The sequence below is a fragment of the Cricetulus griseus genome, chromosome 6, assembly GCF_003668045.3.
Source record: "Cricetulus griseus strain 17A/GY chromosome 6, alternate assembly CriGri-PICRH-1.0, whole genome shotgun sequence".
Taxonomy (NCBI): Eukaryota; Metazoa; Chordata; class Mammalia; order Rodentia; family Cricetidae; genus Cricetulus; species Cricetulus griseus.
Window position 1 is genome coordinate 104,899,134 of NC_048599.1, and position 23,861 is coordinate 104,922,994.

The 23,861-nt window shown below is 43.6% G+C and overlaps 1 protein-coding gene across 1 annotated transcript in view; it reads right to left on the reverse strand.

Annotated features, from left to right (window-relative positions):
* Nucleotides 1-23,861, reverse strand: part of Myo3b (myosin IIIB) — a 338,238-nt gene that overhangs the window by 149,543 nt on the left and 164,834 nt on the right. Inside the window, exons 22-23 of the mRNA XM_035446507.1 lie at nucleotides 8,765-8,844; nucleotides 2,226-2,303 (exon numbers count right to left, since the gene is read on the reverse strand). Of these exons, the coding sequence (XP_035302398.1) occupies nucleotides 2,226-2,303; nucleotides 8,765-8,844 (158 nt within the window). The remainder of the gene's footprint in view (nucleotides 1-2,225; nucleotides 2,304-8,764; nucleotides 8,845-23,861) is intronic.

The following is a 23,861-nucleotide window of genomic DNA, read 5'->3' on the forward strand; positions in this document are numbered from 1 at the left end:
CTCTACTATCCAAAATGATGACATACTATACCCTAAAACACCCAGAGTGGGGAAATCCTGTTTTCTTCACCAGTAATCAATCATACCGACACTGGTTATAAAGATGAGGTAGAAGAAGCAGGGAGACGAGAAAGGGAAAGAAGGAGGAAGAGGAGGAGCAGGAGGAAGAGGGAAAGATTATTAGGGGAGAGAGTGTGGTGAATGTCAACTATTACATACCTTGCAGAGAAGAAGAAAGAACAGGGACAACCAGTGGGATGCTTAGGGTAGTCCATTGCTGGAGTTCTCAGAGGCAATTACAAACCAAAATCACTCCACTTACTTATCAGAAGTGGTCTTACCCAGACCAAGGTATGTTGTTTTTCTGCTTTGACGTTTGGGGACCAGTATTTTGGAGATACAAAACTGGTTGGTATGGTGTCCTATTTCTGAAATCTGTAAGCTAAAGACTTGTCCTCTGATAGGGACACTGAGAATCTTGAGGATGACATCACAGTCAAAGAGCTTCCACATCTCATGGGGAAACACGCACACACACACTACACACACATACACAACACACACACATAATACACCCACATATACAATGCACACATATACAATGTGTACACATACAATACATATGCAATATACACACATACACAATATGCATACATACACAATATGCACACAATACATATACAGTTTACACACTCATACACAATACACACACATACATAACACACACACACACCAAGGGTTACTAGGAAGACAAGAACATGGCTGATAAAAAAAGGACAGGTGTAGAAGCTAAGGAAGAAAGGACAATCACAAATATCCAAGCAGAGAAGTTTAAGCAGTTGCTGAAAGCTGCTTGCTGGAGGTGCTGTCACAGGAACTGCAGCATTTGTGGAGTTCTGGACTCCAAGGCCTGAGGCCCCGGCAGCTCACACTGTGAATCCAGCTCTGCCTCGGAAACACCACCAGCTTTGTTGGACCCTGATAACTTCCCATTAAGGAACCTTCCTCCACCTACAGTGCTGATTCCCAAGTCCTGTTCTTCAGCTTGCCTTGTTCTCCAGCTCATGACCCAGTTCCCCTATCCTAGCCTACTCCACAGAAAACTATTCTGTGCCAACTCTGTCTAACCATCTCACTCTTCTGTCCATGAGATCATTTCCTACTTTCTCATGATAACAGCATCTCTGCCATGAAGCTACTGGGTCCATTTCTTCCAGTGTACATGATCTCTAAGAGGTCTCCAACGCTGTTTCATAATGATTTGTATAAATTGGTGGGAGGGTCCAGGTGTCTTACCTTTAGTATAAAGTGGGTACTTAACAGAACAATTCTGCAGGTATTGTGTTTTTACACAAAAGGAGCATTTTCCTAGATAGACTGTCAGAAATTGAGGTGGCCAAAATGGGAACAATAGAGCTAAGGCAAATGGGTCTTGCAATAGGTCAGTCAGATCTGTAAAAGTGAAGCCAATGCTTTTCTCAGTGTCCAAACTTGATAAAACACCTTCTAGATTTTCCTAACTATTGTTTGGCAGGAAAATGTTTCTTTCAGCTTTAAGGCCAAGAAGCTGCTCAGAGATCCACAACACAGTCTACAAAATGGACTGTGAGCATGGCGTTCTGTCTCTGAAGACTCTGCCTTCCTCGTAACTTTTTCTCCCTATCTTTTGAAGGAGGGCCTCACTGTGAAGGTATGGCTGGCCTGGAACTCATTTATGTAGACCAGGCTGCCCATGCCTCTCTTAACTGGCATTTGTGCTTTGGTTTTAAGGATTCTGTCATGTCTGGACTTCACATGGTATGGTGGTTCAAATAGGAATGGTCCCCGTAGACCCATATATTTGAATGCTTGGTCATTAGGGAATGGCACTTCTTGACAGGGATTAGGAGATGTGGCCTTGTTGGAGGAAGTATGTCACGGGGGATGGGATTTGGGTTTCAAATGTTCAAGGAAGGAGTGTCTTTCTATCCTTCCTGCTGCCTGCCAATCCAGATATAGAACTCCCAGCTACCTATCCAATACCCTGCCTGCCTGCCTGCCACCATGTTTCCCACCATGATGATAATGGACTGAAACTGTGAGCCACCCAATCAAATGTCTTCCTTTATAAGAGTTGTCTTAGCCATGCTGTCTCTTACAGCAATAGAATATTGAGTAAGACACATGGGAAGGCTGGGCTAGTCCTTTCCGGAAAAGGCAGAGCAGAGAAAAAGCAGCCTTTTTACCCGGAAGTAAGAAGCCATGGTTTGTCTCTTCATGTTGGTGGTTTCTTCTGGATGACGAATCATCTCTAGAGTGTCCACCTGGGAGCAGAAGGAAAGGGAAATGGTTTGAGGATATAAACAGTTCATTTAGTTTTCAAAGCCTGAAAGGCTGTTTAGTCAATAATCTTGGGAAGTGAAGCATTTAGGACACAACTGTGTACACTGTAAGGAGAATTCTGAAAGAAAATTTTAAAAAGAGGAGGCGAAGGAGAAAGTGTAACATTTAAGGAAACTGGGCCAACGCCTGCGAGGCCGTGCAGTTGTAAAGACATGGACCTTGTATAGTTATGTTTTGGTGGCTATGCTTAAACATTAGAAAGAAGTAACTTTTGGATGGAAGGATTTATTTTGACTTCTGGTTTGAGGGGATAGAGTCCATTGGAGTGGGGGAGGCATGGTGGTAGGGAGGTCACTTGAAGGTGGAAGTATGAGGGGGCCTGTTCTTTTTTTTTTTTTTTTTTTTTTTTTGGTATTTTCAAGACAGGGTTTCTCTGTGGCTTTAGAGGCCATCCTGAAACTAGCTCTTGTAGACCAGGCCGATCTCGAACTCACATAGATCCTCCTGCCTCTGCCTCCCAAGTGCTGGGATTAAAGGCGTGCGCCACCAACGCCTGGCTGAAGGGCCTGTTCTTATCTCCAGGTTCAGGAAGCAGGCTGCAACCAGTCTAGCCTTGCACATTCAAGGCCTTTTCCCTAGCAACCGATTCCTTCCTGCTAGAGCCTTTTCCTGAAGGTTCCACAACCTCCCAAAATGCCCCCAGCTGAGGACCAAACTCACCAGCCTGTAAAAGACATTCAACCCATAGCAGACCCCAAGCCCAGCTGGAATCAGGCTGGCATCAGCTACCTCCCAACCATCAGACCCTGATGCCCAGCATGCTCCTACCACCACAGTTCCCACCTGCTCCCTGCAATCGGGAGTTGGGACACCAAATCAATGGGGAAGTTTCCAGTTGTACAACCTGTTGCCAATCATCTCTGCAACTACCTGAGCTGATTGGAAGGAACTTTAGGATGAAAATGACTATAGTAATAGCTTGCAAGCAGCCCAGGTTTCCTTATCATAGCTCAGGAACAAAACCTGTTTGGCTGGGGCAGAGCCTGACTGGCATTTCAGTCTAACGGAGGTTCCCATCTGACTGAAACAGCTGACAAGGGTGTGAAACAAGAACTCTGGAACGGGAAGGCACTGTCATCAGTATGTGGGTTCCGCCAGTGGACTGCTGTCCAGGTCCATCCTCTCCACGGGGTGAGGACATCTGCAGTCTTATTCACAGAAATTGAAGAAATGGATGTTAAAGGGGACAGGGAATAATGGGGTCCAACTGGAGGGATTTATTCTAAAGGAATGGAAAGAACCACATCAGCTGAATTAAAGAAAGGGCGGCTCTAAGTCATCAACAACTTGAGATAGTTGGGCATAGCGATACATTTATACACTAAACACTCAGCATCCGGATGCAGGAAGCTGGTGAGTTTGAGGCCAGCCTGTGCTACCTAGGGAGACATAGTCTTCAGACAAAGAAATGTCTAAATGAGCGTCCTGCACAGCTGGCAGGGTGTGAGCTGGGTGTAGAAGCCTCAGCTATGCAGCGTTCCCTTACATGGGCTACACTTCACGTGTTAGCGGTTCATACCCGGGCTGCTCAGTGACGATCCTGCCTGTCCCCTGGAAAAGAGGAAAGGAAAACTGTATTTGAAGGAAGGCTGCTCTCACACATGGGAGAGAAAAGAGACAAGAACTCCATTGGCATCCCCACCCTGACCCCACCTGCAGAAAGAGAGAGAGCGAGAGCGAGAGAGAGAGAGAGAGAGAGAGAGAGAGAGAGAGAGAGAGAGAGAGAGAGAGAGCATGTTCTCTTCACAGCCACCAGAGGGTATCACTGCAGATTTCCCGTCATTCTCAGTGAAGGATAGCGCTCCGGCCTGGTAAGAGTTGTGGCGAGCTAATCAGGTCTGAAAGGAGTCCGCCTTCAGCTCAATGGTAACTTTTGGGATTTTCCTCAACCCTTTCTTTCTATTTTTCCCTCTCACCTCACCTCATCTCTACAACTTCTGGGAATCCCTCTACCATTTCTGTTTACTTAAAAGTTCTCATTGTAGAGACACCTCTCAGGAGACTGGAGAGATGGCTCAGAGATTAAGAGCACTGGCTGCTCTTCCAGAGGACCCGAGTTCAATTCCCAGCACCTGCATGGCATCTCACAACTGTCTGTAATTCAAGTTCCAGTGTATATAACATTTTCACTCAGATACAGAAACAGGCAAAACACTAATGCGAATAAATAAAAAAAGTTAAAAAGAACTTGGGAAAAAAGGAACCACCTTTTGCTTCCCTCTCACTTTTCCTCTAATATCCTCCCATCCACACTTTTATTCAGCTTAGTTGATGAGCTGCCCCATAATGCTGGGGGCAGCCATTTAACTCCTCGGCTTCCCTATTAGCAGGTGCAGATAGCTTGGCAGGTCCCTCTCCCCTAGAATGCTAGCTCTCCCTCAGCATTTGGGAAATTGAACTGGTAAGTGACCTCGATGACTGAGACCCAATGTCTATCAACTTGTTTGAGATGGAGATATCACTGTATTGACCAGATTGTTCCTGTAAGCAGGTCTAAGAGTTAAGATCCCTGCAGAAAGTACTGGACTAGGACTGAAAGTGACCTCTCCCAAGAGCCCTCAGGGCTACCAGAATAAAGACTCATCTCCCCCTTCAAGTAACTGGGACACACAGCTTCATTTGCATATGTGTGTTTCCTGACTTTTATTTTATCTTTTCTATAAAATGTGTCTTTTCTACTGCAATAGGAAAGGTACAATTTAGCTATCTACCTACCTATCATTTATTTGCCTACTATCTATCTATCATCTTTTATCTATCATCTATCTATATACTCATCATTTATTTGTTAACCTATCATCTATCTACCTAATTATTATCTATCTACCTACTATCTACCTATCATCATTTACCTATTACCTATCATCTATGTGTTATCTGTTATCTCTCATCTATCACCTATCTACCTACCTATCATCTGTTACTCTATTATCTATTCTCTATCTCTCTATCACCTATCTATCTACCTACCATTTGTGACTCTATCATTTACCTAGATATCTATCCATCTGCCTAATTAAAATGTCTTTTCTCTTGGCATGCCTGACTTTTTGGACCCAGCACTAAGCTTTATGTCTGGGTGTTCTGATAATAGCTCAGAACTCATGGGCTTAAGCAATCCCATCTTCCCTCCTCAGCCTCCTGACTAGTGAGATCTACCTATCAGCTGGTGTGACACTGTTTAAAGGAATAATTCTGTTTTGAAGCTAACTAAAATCAGTCAACTATAGTAAAATGGAAAGATACAGAATAAAGCACCAATTCATACTCAAAAGCTCTAAGGTTGCTATGGGGAGGATGGGGTCCCAAGTAAGTAGAAACCCCTGACTGACGGCTCAACATCTGTATTTCTGAGTAATTGCAGAGAGCCTGTTCTTCGTTGCCCACATCCTGGGAATGCTAGCACCTGTCTGTGGTTCAGCACCTACATGCTTAGTGCTGTATTTTCAGAGGAAAATGGTTCACTATTGGGGTTATTTCTACAATAAGAACTTCAGCAGTATAAGGCAGCAGGAGTGGAGCAAGCTCACTTTCTGCTGGCATGACTGTCCTGCCTGGTTCCTTGTGCACTGTGCTAGCTAACCTTCAGAGTTCTCATGAGTAACTTAAACCCCTTGGGTCACAGACTTCAGTCCCTCACAGTTGATTAAGCTTTCATATGCATACAGATTCCATGCACAGAATCTCAGAAGGCTGTCAAAACTCAAAGCAAATACCCAGTGTACAGTACATGGACTCACTCTGCCCACACCATTATGTAATTCTTTAAATGACTCTCAGATGCAAGAAGTTATCATTCCATTCTACACATGAAAAGTTAAGCTCACAGATTTTTAGGTAAGTGTCCCACAGTCTTGCAGCCAGTCTGTACAGTGTCTAGGTCTGAAACCCGTTCTGTCCTAAGCCTTACTTCTTGTCACCATACACTGCCATCTATGTGGTTTGATATAACTTACAAAACAGAAGTCTGAAAGTATGGCATTATCACAAAGATTTGCCTCATCCGTCAACTGAATTTACTCCACCATAAAGATATGGACTCTAAATAGCCCCATAAACGAAAGTAGAAGCTGAAGAATTTTCTCCTGGCCTGGGTAAGAGCCCACCATCTGCATCCTAAAACATCAGAAATGCCTCTAGCCATCTTCCTGACAAGGCTCTTTGTCAAGAATTTTTACTGCTGTCAAGTGACAGACATGCCCAACTCTTAAGAAGAAAGAGCCCTCCAGCACTGCCCTGCTCAGAAGGCTCTGTGGCCCACCCTGCCAGCATCCCTGTGAGTGCTGGTGCAGCCCAGGTGCGGGATGTAGCCCACCCCCACCCCACCCCCACCTCACCCCATGTCTGTGCAAACAGCAGAAGCAGGAAGGCCTCTCTAGCTTGTTGTTTTTCTTAGCTGAAACAGTCCCTAAAGCCTAGGCAGGTCACTCTTTGACCTCCTTACTCCCTGGAAGGCATGCAGGTGTCTTGCCTTGGATCACAAGGAAGGACATGCCACCAAGAAGGATCTGAACAAACAAGACTTGCTGAGTTTTGTCCTCTGAGAATCTGCCTGGCTGATTAGACAGTTTCTTTGTGCCTTTGGGGCTTCAGTTCCCATGTCCCAAGTCTGTCTTTGGAAATAGTTCTTGCCTCTAAGCAAGAAACTTTATGATGGGTGATGAACATATAGCAATCTTTTTATTCTGCAAAGTCCAACCTTATCGAGAGCCACTTCCATCATGTCCTCTTAGATAAGGCAGTGTCCAAATTGTGTGTGTGTGTGTGTGTGTGTGTGTCTGTATCTAGGTCTTCAAACAAAAATACACACATTGAGGGTTAGGGATTTATTGGTTGGCTCTGACCAGAGTCTTGCTGGAACCTAACCCTGTATAACCCTCTAGGGACAATGGTTCAGCGTTGCTGTTTGCAGTGACTTTACGGATCATAATTTTTACAGATAACAGGAATCAACTACATTTAATACAAACAACATTCTCATGCCAGATCAAGAATTTCTTAGGAGTATTTAAACTCTTATACACATCTCTCCCATGGGCCCATATAACCCATGGTAAATAGTCCTGCTATCTTGCCACAAAGAAGCAAGATGCAAATTAGGGGATTCAAGTGGGTCATAATAGCAATTCGGACATAAAAACTATTGTTAGATAAAATCGTCGGAGTCCTATGTGTGCAAGTAAATTTTTTGTTCTCAAGAAAGTAAGTATAAATATGTACATTTGTATCAATTCTGAAGTAATATTTAATAGTATTATATGTGACCAAATTAGTTATTTCTTAAGTAAGTTAATATGTTATATAAATAAAAAGTAAGAAAATTCAGAGATGTGAACTCCTTATTACACCAACACCTTCAAGTTTTGTGGGTTAGGACATAGTTTTTTCTTATTCTTGGGGGATATATCCAAAGACAGGCCTGAAACTGTGGACTTCATCAAAACCTATAGATACTATGCCTTTTCCTACGCATACATTTGTATGACAAAGTTTAACTTATAAAATAGGCACAGCTAATAATAAAATTGACAATTCTAAAATGATACTGTACTAAAGGTGTCCCCCTCACCTTCCCTGTAAGGAAGATTCTCTTTTGGCATATCAGATTTGCCAGTGTCACTATCCCTATGTTTGAGAGCCAACACTGGGTTAAAAAAAAAAAAAAAAAAAAAGATGCACCGTGCTGTCACAAGTGGCCAACAATGGAGACTAAAGGACTAGAGTGTGTACAACAAGGATTCTCCATACCAAAGGATGACTCATATCTCATTAGAACCAAGAGAGATACTACAGGAGTTCATAGCATCATGAGATGACACCACAATGAAAACTTATACATTGTTTATTTGTGGGATTTTCCACTTCTTATTTTTGAATCATGACTGACCATTGGTGGCTAAAGCCACAGAAAGCCAAACCACAGATGGATGGGAGAACTGTCTACCCAGTAGACATCAATCACACGGTCCTTGAGGCCCTGTCTAAACATCAGTTGGAGGGGCAGAACAGCTAGATATTATTTTATGGTTGGATATTTATGAGCCCTATTAACATGTGATCATAAATATCACTCACTTTTAGAGGGCAGGAGTGGGTTTGGTTCTTTTGCTTCTCCCTGATTCTATCTAGTCTCACTTACCTTCTGCAGGGTGGCGATGGTCTCACGGAAAATTGTTTCATCTCTATTCCTATGTCCTTTTTCTCCGTGTTAGGTATTTTTTTCTGATTATCAGGATTGTAATGATCCCACATTTCAAATTTTCTAAAATTTCAAAAGTCCCCTTGTTTCCTGAACACTGTGTAGTCAGGGGCAGATGTCCAGCATTAGCTCCAAGACAATACCCTCTCCAGACCCCATCAGTGGTACAGATCTGCTGCTCACCTTGGCTCTCCCAGCACTGAAATGTGGAGGCAAAGATCTTGAAGATGCTGTGATCCTAGCTCTTGTTTGGGCCAAATTACCTGAGCAAAAGGCAAAACAAACAAACAAAAAAACCCACTTAAATTGAAGAAAAAGTTAAGGAGCTGAGTTATGAATAATTTTTTCTTTTATGTGCTTGTAATTTTCTGAGTTTTCTGACTGGTATCCTAACAATTCAAAAAGAAAAAAATGAAGAAAACTTTTGAGCTGGCAAGATGGCTCAGTGGGTAAAGGTGTTTGCTCTCTGACAACCTGAGTTCAATATCTGGATCCCACATTGGAAGAAGGAGAGAACTGACTACTTACTACAAGTTGTCTTCTGACCTCTCAGCATGCCATGGCATTCCTGTGCTTTCACTCATATACATACACACACACACACACACACACACACACACACACACACACACACACGCACGCACACACACGCACACACTATAAAGCCAAAACAATCAAGTGGTTGAATATTGAAGACTTAAATATAAGACTGGAGACTATAACGTTTCCATAGGAAAAAATTCATAGCTTTTGGTCTTGAAAATGAATGTGATCTAATGACACAAGCTGAGCATCCTTAAACGTTCTGATAGGCAAAAAATTTGAGCACTGACAGGATGCCCTAAGTGGAACCACCCAACTCCACCTTGAACTTTGTTCCATGCACAAAACTATACTATTACTGTTATGTTGATGGCTAGAGAGCGAGCCCAGGGCCTCATACATGTAAGTGTTGGCTCTTCAGCCCTGTGCTGAACTACATCCCCAGCCACACACATAAAAAACTACAGCTGGGCATAGTGGCACATGCCTTTAATTCCAGCACTCAGGAGGCAGAGGCAGGCAGATCTCTGTAAGTTCAAGTCTAGCCTGCTCTACAGAGCAAGTTCCAGGACAGCCAGGGCTATGCAGAGAAACCCTGTCTCAAAAACAAACAAACAAAAAAAACACAAAAAATCATTGTGTATAATATATAAAATAGGTGCTGGTGGTACAGTTCTGATATATGTATATGCATATATGTGGAAGAGCGATCATGTCCCGCCAGAAGAGGGGGTGGCCCAAGCTGATGACCCGCACCATTACAAGATGGCGCTGGGAGTAGCTATGGAGGCCAGGCTTCAAGTGTTTACTAGAAAAACAATTGGCTGCCCAAACTCACACCAGATGAGGTCATCACACTAGCAGACCGTGCCCAAGAGGAGATAGGACACTAGATACATAATAGGAATACCTTTAAAATTATTGGGTAATACTTTCCCTGCCCTGCAGTTTTTTACTTTAAGAGGGCTTTGCTGTTAAACAATAAATGAGATCTTGCTTGACTTGACTCCCTGTTGCATCTGATTGTCTCCGGGTTCTGGATGGGCCAACAGAGCACTCTACCTTCTACAACCTCAACCCAGGGGGCCCCTAGAGACCCCAACAATAGTATGTATATATACAGCCTGTATCACATATTTATATATTTATGCATTAATAATATACACATACATGCATATGGCATAAATTGCCTGCAGGTTTGTGTACACATATATGTGGAACCCAAATCTTGTGTTTAGACTAGGGTCCCATCACCAAGACAGCCCATTATACAGATGCAAAAACTCTCAAATCCAAATCTAAAATTTTGAAAATCCACAATCTGAAAGGCTTCTGCTCCCAGGCAAGTGACTGTCAGGCTCACTATTATTTGCTGTGAACAACTCCTGTCAGTCTTAAAATAAAGTATAGAAGGTGAGGGAAGATGGAGATCTCTCCATTGCCCTCTGTGAGCAGCAGTTAGTGAAAAGCAAGGGCCAACAGACATGGGCCAGCTCCTGGACATGCTCATTCCCGTGACTTACCTTTGAGGGCTGAGGAGCTTCACCAGCACTCTCCTCCCTTCCCTATTTACTCTCCACCAACCCCAGTGTGTGAAAACATTTGTCTGTATTTTTACTTACAGAGTCATTTGATTGTGTAACAGAATGAAAACTTGTCAATGCAAGGAAAGGCTGCGATGTGTGCACATGCAAGGCGCTCAAGATTTCAGCTTTAGCAAGTCTAGCACAGAGACGTCCAAATGTTTTCTCTGCTGATATCTTCAGAGGCTAAACTGTGATTAATAGCCTGCAAAGAACTCTTTGAAGCAGGATTGGTGACATCAAAGTCGTAATCCAGGGGTGGCAGGAGCTTTATAATGAGTGGGAAGCATTCTAACACATTTCAAAGGATTTATAGCACGAATAAACAATAGATCCCAGCCATGCGCCCTGCCACACACACCTTCCAGAAACATAACCTATAAGAACTTTCCATTTTCATTTATATGTAAATACAGCGTCCACACTCCTTTCAAGTGTTAAGCATCTTGGTGATTCACCCAGGAGGGCGGCTTCTCCACAGCTGAGAGTATCTTCCTGTGTTTGGGGGAAACTGTGATTACCATGTGTGTCCTGGGTGGGGCAAGAGCTTTGAGAAGAGACAGTAATAGAATTGAGAAACTATGCAGGATCTGAACCAGGGCTCATAGGCCCCCAGCTCATTTTCCTGCTTCCATCTTAAAGGGAACAAGGCGGCGATCTGGCGCTTTAAAAGGTGGTCGTTTCCTAATGAGGATTTTTCAGTCTTTAGTTACCTCTTGAGAACTGCCCCCTAAATGCAGGGTGGTTGTTTTCAGTAATTCCACAGACTTCAGTGCCCTCTGCTGCCCCTGTGGGCTGTTTGAGCTTGTTGCAGGGCACTGGCAGTCTACAGCCAGCTCTGATATGAAAAGAGCACCTTCTGGTCTACCTTACAAAAGCTGTGCTGGTCCTGACTGGTGCCAGCTTCGTTTGAGGGAGTCTCCTGCTTGAATGAGTGGTGAATGCGCACAGCAGGGACGGACTTCTTGAAGGCTCTATTAGTTCTTTCACTGGAAGTATCAGCAAAGGTTGATGAGAGAGTCCCATAAAGAGTCCCCTACTTCAAGCCTTCCCCTTGCTGGTTCCGCCCATCTGGCTGCTGGTGGCTGATTCTTACCCAATCCTATTGGAGGGCCTCACTTGTAAAGGCCTACCAGATTCAAACTTGATTTCTCAACTAGTTCTGTCTCTGGCTTTTTTCTGCAAAGCTTTAGTCTTCTTTACTGGCTAGAACCATGGTTGTGCTGACAACGTGTGTGGAGCTGGCTTGAGGCAGACCTGAGCCGCTCTGATGGTTGCAGTGACTCAAACCTGCTCCCTGAAGTTTCTAACACACACACGGTGGCTAATAAAACAGGAGCTAAAGTCAGTGGTTGTGTAAGAACATACTGTATCATTTTATATGTTAAAAAGCACTTATTATCTTTCTATAACCATCTAATCTGCAACAAATTTTAGTTTTAGATTTGACGTGTGACAATTTAAAATTGCCACAAAATTTAAACAACAGGAGCCCGAGGAGCACAGAATGTGTGATGCTAGATTTTGTTCCTGGCTTTTTTTTTTCTTTCTTTCTCCCCTGGCATTCATCTATGATTTTATGTGTTGATATTAATAAATAGGCAGAATGAGCGGACAAATTCCTTGCCTGTTTAGACATTGATAAATGTGTGTGAAAGGAGAACAGATGATTTATTCAGAGAGAAGAGGTCATCACTTGTCGAGTAAAGGAATCAAGAAGAAATAGGAAACCAGCCTGTCCCACACTTGTCCAACTGAAAGAAATGCAGAGAACAGTATTCCTGAGGCAAGACGGGAGTTAGAGGCAGGAGAATCATCTGGGATCTCCTAGGCCACTAGCTTGGCATTTGTAGCATGGCAGAAACAAGAGAGTCTGCCTCACCAAGACAGAGGAGAGTACTGCTTCATAAAAGCTGTCCTCTGACTTCTACACATATATTACAGTGAACACACACAAGCACACACCACACATACCAACAGTAACAAATGGATGAATTGGAAAAAAAAATACCCAGATGGCAAGCTTGCTGTTTTCTGACTACACAACTTCATCTTTATGATGATGTGAGAAATTCAGATCCCTAAAAAACAGCTTTCCTGGTTTTCTATTGCTTTAAGCTATTTTCTTTAGATTTATCTTATTTTACGTATATGAATATTTTGTTTTCATGAATGTGTGTACCTCATATGCATGGTCAGTGGTGTCCTTATTGGTCAGAAGAAGACATTGGATCTGTAACAACTGGAGTTATAGATGGTGTGAACTGTCATTTGGGTGCTGAGAACCAAGCCCAGGTCCTCAACAAGTGCTCTTAACCAGTGAGGATCTCTTCAGTCCTGAACTGACTTTTAGTTGCCTCAAATTTCAAAGAGTTTTTTTTTTTTTTTTTATAATTAACAACTCTAGGCCCTGTGCTTAAAGGAAGCCAAACAAGTTTTCACTGATGATCCAGACAGAAACAGAAGACCTGTCATTTAATAATGTTCAAGTTATTCTCACTTCTATATACTTAGGATGCAATTAATTACTGTTTAAGATGGAGGAGGAGGAAAAAATTAGGGGGAGAGGGTTTGGAATCATCCTTCTGTACACTGTGAATATTTATTACTCTCATTGGTTAATGAAGCAGCTGATTGGCCTATAGCAAGGCAGGATAAAGTTAGGCAGGACAATCAAACTGAGGATGCTGGGATAAAGAAAGGTGGGGAGACGGAGTTGCTGGCAGATGCAGAGAGCAAGATGAAAATGATATACTGAGAAAAGTTACCAGTCCACATGCCTAAACATGGATTAGAAACAGAGGTTAACTTAGGTGTAAGAGTTAACAAGCACATGTGTTACGATACATCTTTCCACCAAAAGCCGCCCGAGCCCTACCGCCATATGGGTGGTCTCCGCCAGCAGCCTGAGTTCTGCCCCCACGTGGATGAACAAAATAATACAGAGACTTCTATTATGGTACAAATGCTGCTTGGCCAATGACTAGGATTCCCATCTGTTAGCTCAGTCTTAATTATCATAAATCTATATATTTTATAAGACATGTTATCAGACACCGTCCATTGGTGTCCTCCCTTTCAGGTGGATCACATCGCACTGCTGGAGGAGGTGAAGGGGGAAAAAGACCACTTCCTGTTTGTCCTTGCTTAAATATGAGTCTCCTTGCTATGTAACTTCCTGCCTGGATCACTAGACCACTTCTCTACTACATTTCCCAGAATTCTCGTTGACTCCTAGTCCCATCTAACTTGCTGCCTCATTGGCCAAACAGTACTTTATTAAACAATCAATAAGATGAACATACACAGTACATCCCCCATCACACATGCCTTTAATCCCAGCACTTGGGAGGCAGAGGCAGCCAGATCTGTGAGTCCAAGACCAAGACCAGCCTGATCTACAACAGCTAGTTCCAGGACAAACCCTGTCTCGAAAAACCAAAAAAAAAAAAAAAAAAAAAAAAAAAAAAAAAAAAGCTAAGCTAGTAACAAGCTGAGCTATCTGCCAAGCATTTATAAGTAATATCAAGCCTCTGAGTGGCCACTTGGGAACTGGCAGGCAGGAGAGAAACTCCAACCTATAGGAGAGGAAGCAGCAGCAGCAGCACTAGCAGCTATAGTGAATAAAAGCCAGCAAAGGTTACCTGCCTGACAAGCATTGTAATTTAATGCTAACCCCACCCCGGGTGGGCGGGGGGGGGGGGGGGCTACACTCATGCCTGAGTCCTTTCAATTCAAGGCAGATATGCTACTTACATTATATTACTATCTAGGAATACAGAAATGATTCCATTGTTTTTAGCTATCACAAGCACTTTGAAAACAACCACTAAGTATTTATTTTGGTTCCTCTTCATTAATCTGAAAATACATTTTCAGTATCTGGTATAAATCTTATAAATTGAGGCAGGAGAGATACCTCAGCAGGTAAGAGCACTGGTTGCTCTTCCAGAGGACCTGTGTTCAATTCCCAGCACCCACATGGCAGTTCACAACTATCTGTAACTGAGGTTCCAATGGTTCCAACTCCCCTACAAAGACATGCAGGCCAAACATCAATGCATGTTAATAAACAAGCAAACAAATAAATAAATAAATAAATAAATACACACGGAAAACTACCCAGGCAGCTAATTAACATGGAATAACATGGAATATTTGACTTCCCTTTGCTTCTAAGCTCCTGGGGAAAATGCTAAAGTTCATTTTGTTTTCACTCTATACCCAGAGCTTAGCTCTATATGCCTATCTTTTAGCAAACAATAAATATGTGTGAATGCACATGTAAATGAATTGTGTGGCACTGCATTTTATTTGTAGGACACTCAAAGTCCTCAGAGCCCACAGGTCATCTTACTTCCCTCCATGTGTCTTCAGCTCTTTGCTGGTCTCTGACCCGGCCATGCTCTTTTCATAGTTCAGATTCTTTGCTTGTGTTGTGTGATACCTGCATTGCAGAGGGGCAGTGGTTAAAATATGAGATCTAAAGGCAGGTAGATCTCTGTGAGTTCAAGGCCAGCCTGGTCTACAAAGTGAATTCCAGGATGGCAGGGTTGTTACACAGAGAAACCCTGTCTCGGGGTGTGGGGGTTGATGAGAACTAGGGTCAAACTGCCTGCGGTTGTGTCAGACCTGCCACTTGCTAAAAAGGCTTGGCTCATTTGCACACTTTACTACTTGGATTTTATCATCTAGAGAGCTGGACTGATGTTTACTGAGCCTGTTCAGTTTATGGTTAACAGAGTTGAAGCTGCAGTGGAGGTGCAGGAGCTGGCAGCACGGGGAGGTTGATGAAAGCCACATGAGAGAGACCTCGGAGGTTCTGGTTGGTCAAGTTCTAGTTGATGCCAAATGTTGTGGCTAAGTCATAAGATCAGTGCCAATCTCTCAATCATACAGTTTGAAATTAATGAAAATGCCATCAATTCAGGGTTACAGTTAAGTAGAATTTTATGGAATACCCATTTTTTTCTATTGCCCAGAACCTCATTAGTGTTGAGGTGGACAATTAATTAGGAAATAAGTAAATAAATGGATGGTTTAAGGTTTCAGAGCTTATCCTTTCCCTGTATATCTTCTGAAGGTACGATTTTCACAAGCTAGAAATTATAACCTATTAACAACACAGACAAGATTTGTAGTACTGTGTAATATCTATTGCTTACTTTAAAATTTCTGGAGAATAAGGAAATAACTGTGGAAACTGGATTATTTTTCTCCACATAACTACTAATATTTATTGAGTATTTACAATGTGGTATACATTACATGAAGCATCTAAAATTACTTAGTACAATACCACCACAAGTGATTTCATCAGGCCACAAAGGAAGGAAACTGAGGCAAAGGGTACTGAAGCTTCTTGCTCAAAGTGAGAGTGCTGAGCAGCAATTGCCAGGCAGCTCCTCACCTGTCTGAATTCAATTGTGGTTGCTTAAAGCATTTTGATGTTATAGGCAAACCGCTGAGTGACTGACGAAATTGATGGGACTGATTGTGCCCCGTGCCTTCTAGTTCAGTGGTTCTCAATTTTTGGGTTACAACCTCTACAGGGGTCACTTATCAGATATCCTGTGTGGCAGTTTGAAAGAAAATGGCCCCCAAAGGGAGTGGCCCTATTAGGAGGTGTGGCCCTGTTGGAGTAGGTGTGGTCTTGTTGGAGGAGATGTGTCTCTGTGGAGGTGGGCTTGGAGGTCTCATACATGCTCAAGCCACTCCTATTGAGGCAGACCACTACCTGTTGCCTACAAGATGTAGGACTCTAAGCTACTTCTCCAGAATCATGTCGGCCTGCATGCCATCATGTCCTACCACGATGATAATGGACTGCACCTCTGAAACCGTAAGTGAGCCACCCCAATGGAATGTTTTTCCCTTATAAAAGTTGTCATGATCATGGTGTCTCTTCACAGCAATAGGAACTCTAACTAAGACATCCTGCATATCAGATATTTACATTGTGATTCATAACAGCATCAAAATTACAGTTACGAAGTGACAATGAAGTAATTCTATGGTTGGGGGTCACCACAACACTAGGAACTGTATTAAAGGGTCACATCATTAGAAAGCACTGCCCTAGATGATCTGAACTGGGGGTGGGGGGGTCTTTATAGACTAAATCAAATCAGCCAAATATATCCCAAAGATTACCAGAAACCAGTTGTGATGGTTAAGCCTAACCTCATCAACTGGAAGACAGTTCATCTGGTTTTTTCATCATTTGAACCGAGTGAGAAGAATGGAGCCCACTCTACTAATATTGGATCTTAATAAAATCTCAGCGGTTCCTCCGTCCCAACCTCCTACCCTCAAGTTCAGTTAAGCAACGTTTAATTTCATTTACTGCTGCCTCACATGTGCAAGCCAGTAAAGTTCATAATTGTTACTCTGCACAGCTGGGGTTTACAGCTTCGCTTTGCACACACTGGCACCAAAGCAAACTGATTAACTTTATATGTATCCAACATATGGGCCAGACTGTTAGAAGATGGTCTTGGGTTCTGAAGAGAAAGAATAGTTTCTATTAACATGACCTGAATTCCTGAGGGGTGGGGTGGAGTGTGAAGTTTTGATCCACATCTAAGTAAAGAGATTAAAATTATAAAGGCTTTGTTTCTAGTTTATTTTCTTTAAGGAGCTCTGAGGTTAGCTTTTATGAAGGTGAGAGGCGAGTGACCTGAATGCTATACTATAAAAATACTTTATAGTAGAATAAATTAATAAACTGTAAGGGCTGTGGGACTTTTGCTCCAGTGTGAGCTACTGAAATATGAAATAAATAGCAAAATAAAAGAGAAGATTTTTTCATCTTTTTTGTTTTGGTTTTCAAGTCAGGGTTTCCCTGTGTATTTTTGCCTGTCCTGGAATTCACTCTGTAGACCAGGCTGGTCTTGAACTCAGAGAAATCTGCCTGCCTCTGCCTCCCAAGTGCTGGAATTAGGGGCTTGAACAGGAACATTTTTCTTTTCTATGAATGAGAATACTGGTAGAGAAAGACAGAATTTTTTTTCTTATGTTTCTGACCATTTTGAAAATCAAAGCTAAAGGGCACCCACATAAAAAGCCAGTGAGCCAGCATCAGCTAAAGTCCCAACCTTGGAGAACTGGCAAGGCAAGAAGCTCTCTTCAGCTTTCTAGGGAGCCACTCTAGCTGGATTGATAGAAGCCAGGCATGGTGGCACACATCTTTAGTCCCTGCATTCAGGAGGCAGAGGCAGGTAGATTTCTATGTGTTTGAGGCCAGCTTGCTCTACAGAGTGAGTTTCAGGACAGCCAGAGCTACACAGAGAAACCCTGTCTCAAAAAACAAACAAAATGTGGAAGAGACTGAGATTGAAGAAGATACTCAATGTTGACCTCTGGCTTCCACATACGTGGACACTCATGCATTCATACCAGTACACACACAGGACATATATGCAAACACAGACACAGAGACACCCTTCTATTCATCTTGAATTCCTTCACATCTCACAATTCCTTCATTTCATGAAGCAAAAAGCACTGTTTCATACAGAAACAGAACTGTTACACTTTGCTGGAATCCTGCAAACCCTGAACAGCAATTTCTCTCTCACATTAAGGAGTGGTTGGAAGTGTGTGTGTGTGTGTGTGTGTGTGTGTGTGTAGTAAACAAATGAAACAAGGGTCTGGAAAGATGAGGCAGTGGCTAACAGCACTTGCTGGTCTTTTAGAGTTTAGTTCCCAGCATCAGCAATGGGCAGCTCGCAACCACCTGCAACTCCCTTTCTGGTCTCTTCCTGGCCCCCAGAGGCATCTGAACACATGTGATGTACTCTCACATACACACATACATGATGAAAAATAAATGATAAATAAATTTAAAAAGAAAAGAACGAATAGCACCATTCTGTCCCATCATCTGGCATTTTCTTCTGGAGAACCACTGTGATCCTGATGTGTCCTGCATTTCCCTCTGAGAGCTAGTATGAGGGGCTTTTGTGGCAGGGCAATGACTCCCCACAGCCACACCAGTCGCACAGCAGCTACTGAGCTGTAAAATGTGGCTGGTCTGAACTGAGACATGCCCTAAGTGTCAAGCATTCAAGAGAGTTTGAAGATAGTATCAAAGGTAAGAGATCTCAATTTATACTGATTATATGTTAATAATATTTTCATCTATGACTTAGGTATACTATTGAAATTAATTTTATCTATTTCTTTTTGCTTTTAACATGTGTCACTCTGCTCCAGGGAAAGCCAACAGACATTTTAAACCACTGGTACTCAAGCTGGCGCTTGGGCTAGAGATTGGTAGGGGGTCCCTTCTATCTGGAAGCCTTTCTCAATGCAAAGACATGCAGAAGCTGGGGCCAAATACCAGATCAGAGGGCCCAAAGCTAGATGGCTCCTTTTCAAACCTATCTGACAGGGTGAGAGAGACTGCATACAGAACTTAAAGAGGAAAGAAACATCAAAACTGCTAAATTTAACTTGGAGAAGAGCAATCGGGGCCTAAAGGCATGGAGAATTTCAGGAGTTATTTTCTTCACCCTACCACACCACAAACTTGGCCTTGTGGCAGCTAATGAAGACCAGATCCTGATGGACAAGAACTGAAAGCCATTAACAAGTGGAGAAAAAGCCAGCAGAGTGTGAGGTTTCTCCTGTGGCTCTGACTCTGCTTCAACCTCCAACTCATGGAAGCTATCACCCCAGGGCACTCATCAGCCTCTGAAGCCCCAGGCCAGACAGCCTCTGAGCAGTGATCTGGATAAGTATGTGCTCAGGTTCATGGGGGGCCCTAGGCGGTGGGTTCAGGACATTGTGCTCCATTGTGCTTGTACTTTCCTGCACCATCTGTCCTGGGCCTCCAAGGAAAGACCCCATGATGCTTTCCTCCCTGGGAGGCACCAAAATCACTTTCAGATGCCGGTGACTGTAGTCACATCTGCCCTGCTAGAGGGCCTCACACTTGTCTCTAGACTGGGAATATAGAGTTCTGCGTGGAGTTCCTTCTGAAGTTCACAGCTCCGGCAGGCTGGCAGCACGGTAAATCACAGACCATCCTCATTTCTGATGTGCTCCAAGCACTCTCCGAACTACCAGGAAATGCTATTCACAGAGCCCCAGCATCCCAGCTCCTCTCTGGCAGCTGGGAAAAGGCGCCATCCTTCTCTGGTCTCCAGCAGCTCACATTCCAGAGGGGTCAAACACTTCTCCCAACCTGCACTTCCCCCAGGAAGTGCTGCGACTGAGTTTTGAAGAGTAAACCTGGAGGCAGGGATGGAAGGAAGGTGGATAGGGGAGCATGGGAGTGGGGAGTAGAAGTCAGCCTAGAGAGTGGATCTGCCAAGTAACATGAGGAGGGCTGGCTATTTGCTCTATGTATCCATGGAACAGAAAGCCCTGACTCAAGTCTCTTGCAGCTCTGTCTTAGCAGGGAAGCACCCAGCATTATCACTCAAGGCAGTATGGCAAGGCTAGGTAGACCACAGTGCTTAACCACATAGCACTGATTGTCCATTGTGATCTGATAGGGCCCGTGCAATAACATTTACTATTTCTGTTATTCTAAGTGACTGACTCTGTCAGTTGCCTTGCCCTGACACAGGATGTCACCTACCCCAGGCTGGTGCCGGAAGGAAGGATCTTCTGATAGTCGTAGGCCTAGCAGCGTCTGCTTTACTTGATCTCCATCTTCTGCAGTGGCCGCTTTCTAGTGAGTCTGATTATTAGTAAGGCAGCTTTGGGACAGGTGCCCCCTCCAGCTTCTCCATACCATAATGTCAGGAACTGTCGTATGGACAGACTCGGGGCCCCTGCCTGTCTGTGATCACCCACCTCCTAGATGAACCATCCCTAACGCAGCCCCTCAGTCAGATGGCCCAGGAGACTGTGAGCCTGTCAGCCAGCCAGCCCTGCCTCTTAGTTAATGGGCTGCTGCCGTGTGAAAGGACAGAGCCTGTGTGTAACAATATGAATGGAACCGTGCCTCCCGCCAGCCAGCCCTTCCCCACACCTCTCATCCCGGAGGGTTCTGCCAGGGACCACTTTGTCTGCCTCCAGCAATTCAGACCAGCATTATAAGGCCGTCTGGCCGAGTGCTCTGCCAATCATGTCCCCTCTTGCTTCCTCCTCAGGCATCCCTCCGTGTTGAAGTCCTACAGTGGCATCTTGTTTACTTAGTTATCTACTCCACCTCCCTCTCTCTTGAGACCTACAGTCTCTGGCTTCATGGTTCTCAGACAGCCCGATTTTCTTGTTGGAAAACAAAACAAGACAACAACAACAAAACCTCTTCCAAGAAGCCTTTCTTTAGTCAAAGACTTCACTTCTTCTTAACCTACAGCCTTCTCCCTGTGATGGTAAACTGGGGGGAAATGTAAAAGGCTTGGAGGAGGGGAGGAGAAGAGGTTTAAAAAGAACTTGAAAGACGTCTCTACATTTGAATCACAAACTCTATTCCTCTCTATTTTTACTTTTATAGATTAAATGCTTATATTGTTCCACTTCTGACTTATACAACTACTCAGAATTATTCACAATTTATTTTTTGTCATGCTTTATACATTTTTTCTTGTTGTTTTTTCGAGACAGGGTTTCTCTGTATTGCTTTGGAGGTTGTCCTGGAACTCGCTCTGTCGACCAGGATAGCCTCGAACTCACAGAGATCTGCCTGCCTTCGCCTCCTGAGTGCTGGGATTAAAGGTATGAGCCACCAGCACCCAGCTACTTTATACATTTTTTTTAAAAAAAAAATTAGTACTACAATACTACTTGCCTTTGACTACTCTAGCTAAAACTTTCTTCTATTCCTCCTAGAAAGTACTTATACGTGGAGCCAGATCTTAACATTTTTGCTAATTTTGTGATTATATGTTGACTGGAGATACACTCCACTGTCGAGTTAAACTGGATGAAGTGTGTCTCTTCTGTGTGAAAAGGAGCTGTCTCTGTAGCCCCCTCCTTACCATGGGACAAGTCATCTGGGTCTCCCTTTCAGGAAGAACCAAGCCCTGTGCTCTGTGTAGCCCTGAGACTGTCACTTCCTTCAGGTCCTCTTGGAGAACTGTCTGCTGAACTATCAGAGCAGGGAGGGGATCAAGCTAGAGGGAGAAAGGGGAACCGTGAGAGAGGGTGACCCTCAGGGATTAGTGCCACTAATTTGGGAGCTATAGAATCAGGACTCCACAGACTTGAAGAACTGAGCAGTAAAGGTATGAACATGCCCCAAAGATTTATAAGATGGGGATGCGCTGATTGTCATCCCCCCAAACTACTATTCCGAAGTCAGAGTTTATGATTCAAATGTAGAAAATGTAGAGACATCCTTCAAGTTCTTTTTAAACCTCTTCTCCCTCCCACAGCCTTTGCACCCCCACCCCCATTTTCTAACAGACAACAGGACACTTCACGGACGACGGGAAAGCATGCTCAGATGCTGTGTTTGAATATCTTTCCTGTTAATGATCTTCTGCCTGCATCATTCAGCTTGAAAGTCCCAGCTGAAAGGTTAGAATGTATTTCTGTGGCCACACAAAACTTTTACCCACAAGCCACCTTAGAGCTTCTAACAATGGGAAGGAGTTACCAAGGAGATATTACCAGGTCTGAAATGGCCCATCTGCAGACAAAAGCATGATCATGTCAGCACGCTGAGAGAGAGAGAGAGTCCATGCTGACTATGGCTGCCTCTGTTTACCCAATGCTGACTGGGAACCATGGAATGAGAGTATCCCTCAGCATAGGCATCTTTCCCACCAAATAAGGCTGGTGATAGGGAACCCAGGAGTGACCCTGTCTCCTATCCACCCCAGACCTCACAATTTCACTCTGCATGTTCAGTCATCTCTTCAGCAGTCTGTGAACAGCAAAGTCGAAGTAGGCAGTGGGAGAATGCTACATGGTTACTAGCTCGGATTTCACATGTGGTTACTGTGGCGGCTTGGATGTGGAATGTCTCTGCAAGGTGCATGTGTTGTGCATAGTCTCAGCCGTGGTAACCACTGGCAGGTGATGCAACCTCTAAAAGTTCAGGACTAGTGAGTGGCCTTCTGATCCACGGAGGTGTCCCTAATGGTATGATGGAAACTTGGTCTTTTTCTTTCTCAGGACAAAGGTAGATTTGCTCCACCAACTACACCTGCCAGGATTTGCTTTCTGAGATGCGAACCAGCAGAGCCAACTTATCACACACTGAAACCCTTAATTCTAAAAGCAAAAACACACATCTTTTCTCTTTATGAGTTGGTTGTCTCTGGTATTCATCATTATTGTCATGGGAGGCTACAAAGTTGTACACAGAGCCACATGTTTATCTTTTCAGCCTTGATAGGAAATTAAACCAATACATCTACTCTATATCCACTAATGAAGGAAGTATTACCTGCCTGGCAACACAGGGAAGAGGCTCCCTCAAAAGGGCAAGAAAGCCAGCCTGGGGCCTTCTGATGCCTGACTTTGGAAGCAAAGGACAGCATCAGTCTAGCTCCCAGGAAACCTGAACTTAGCTGGAAGGAGTTCTTTGATACTGAAATTAAAGTTTTCCTTTGAATTTTAAAGGACTTTCCTTAGCTTTTGGCAAAAGCCCATAATACTGTGAAATAGGATGGACATGGAAGAGTGTGCAAAGCATAAACCCCCGGCATAATGGCCACCATGAAGCAAGTGTCCACGTGCCTACTGTTGAGACGGGAAACCAGGGCATCGGAGCATGACCAGTACCACTTAGGGAGCCATGTGTATGTTTGTTGCTATATATAAATTTTTTTATTTTATTTTATTTTATTTTATATGGATGAGTGCTTTGCCTGGATGCATGTATATGCACTATGTGTATGCCTGGTGCCTGTGGAGGTCAGAAGAGGGCATTGGATCTCCTGGGACTGGAATTATAGACAGTTTTGAGCCACCATATGGAGCCTGAGACTGAAACTTGGTTCCTCGGCAAGAACAGTAAGTACTCTTAACCTCTGAGTCATTTATTTAAGTTTTGAAGCAAGGTAACCATAAATGACCTAAATTGGGTTTTTAAGCACTGGTATTATTTTGTCAGAATAATTGGGGCCTTATTTATCTCAAGCAGCAATTTGTAGCCACTTCCCCCTCCAAAGAGACAAGCATGACCTGAAACTTCAGTTAAAACAGGAGGATTCCCTTCAAAGGCTACACTACAGTGATAGACAGAC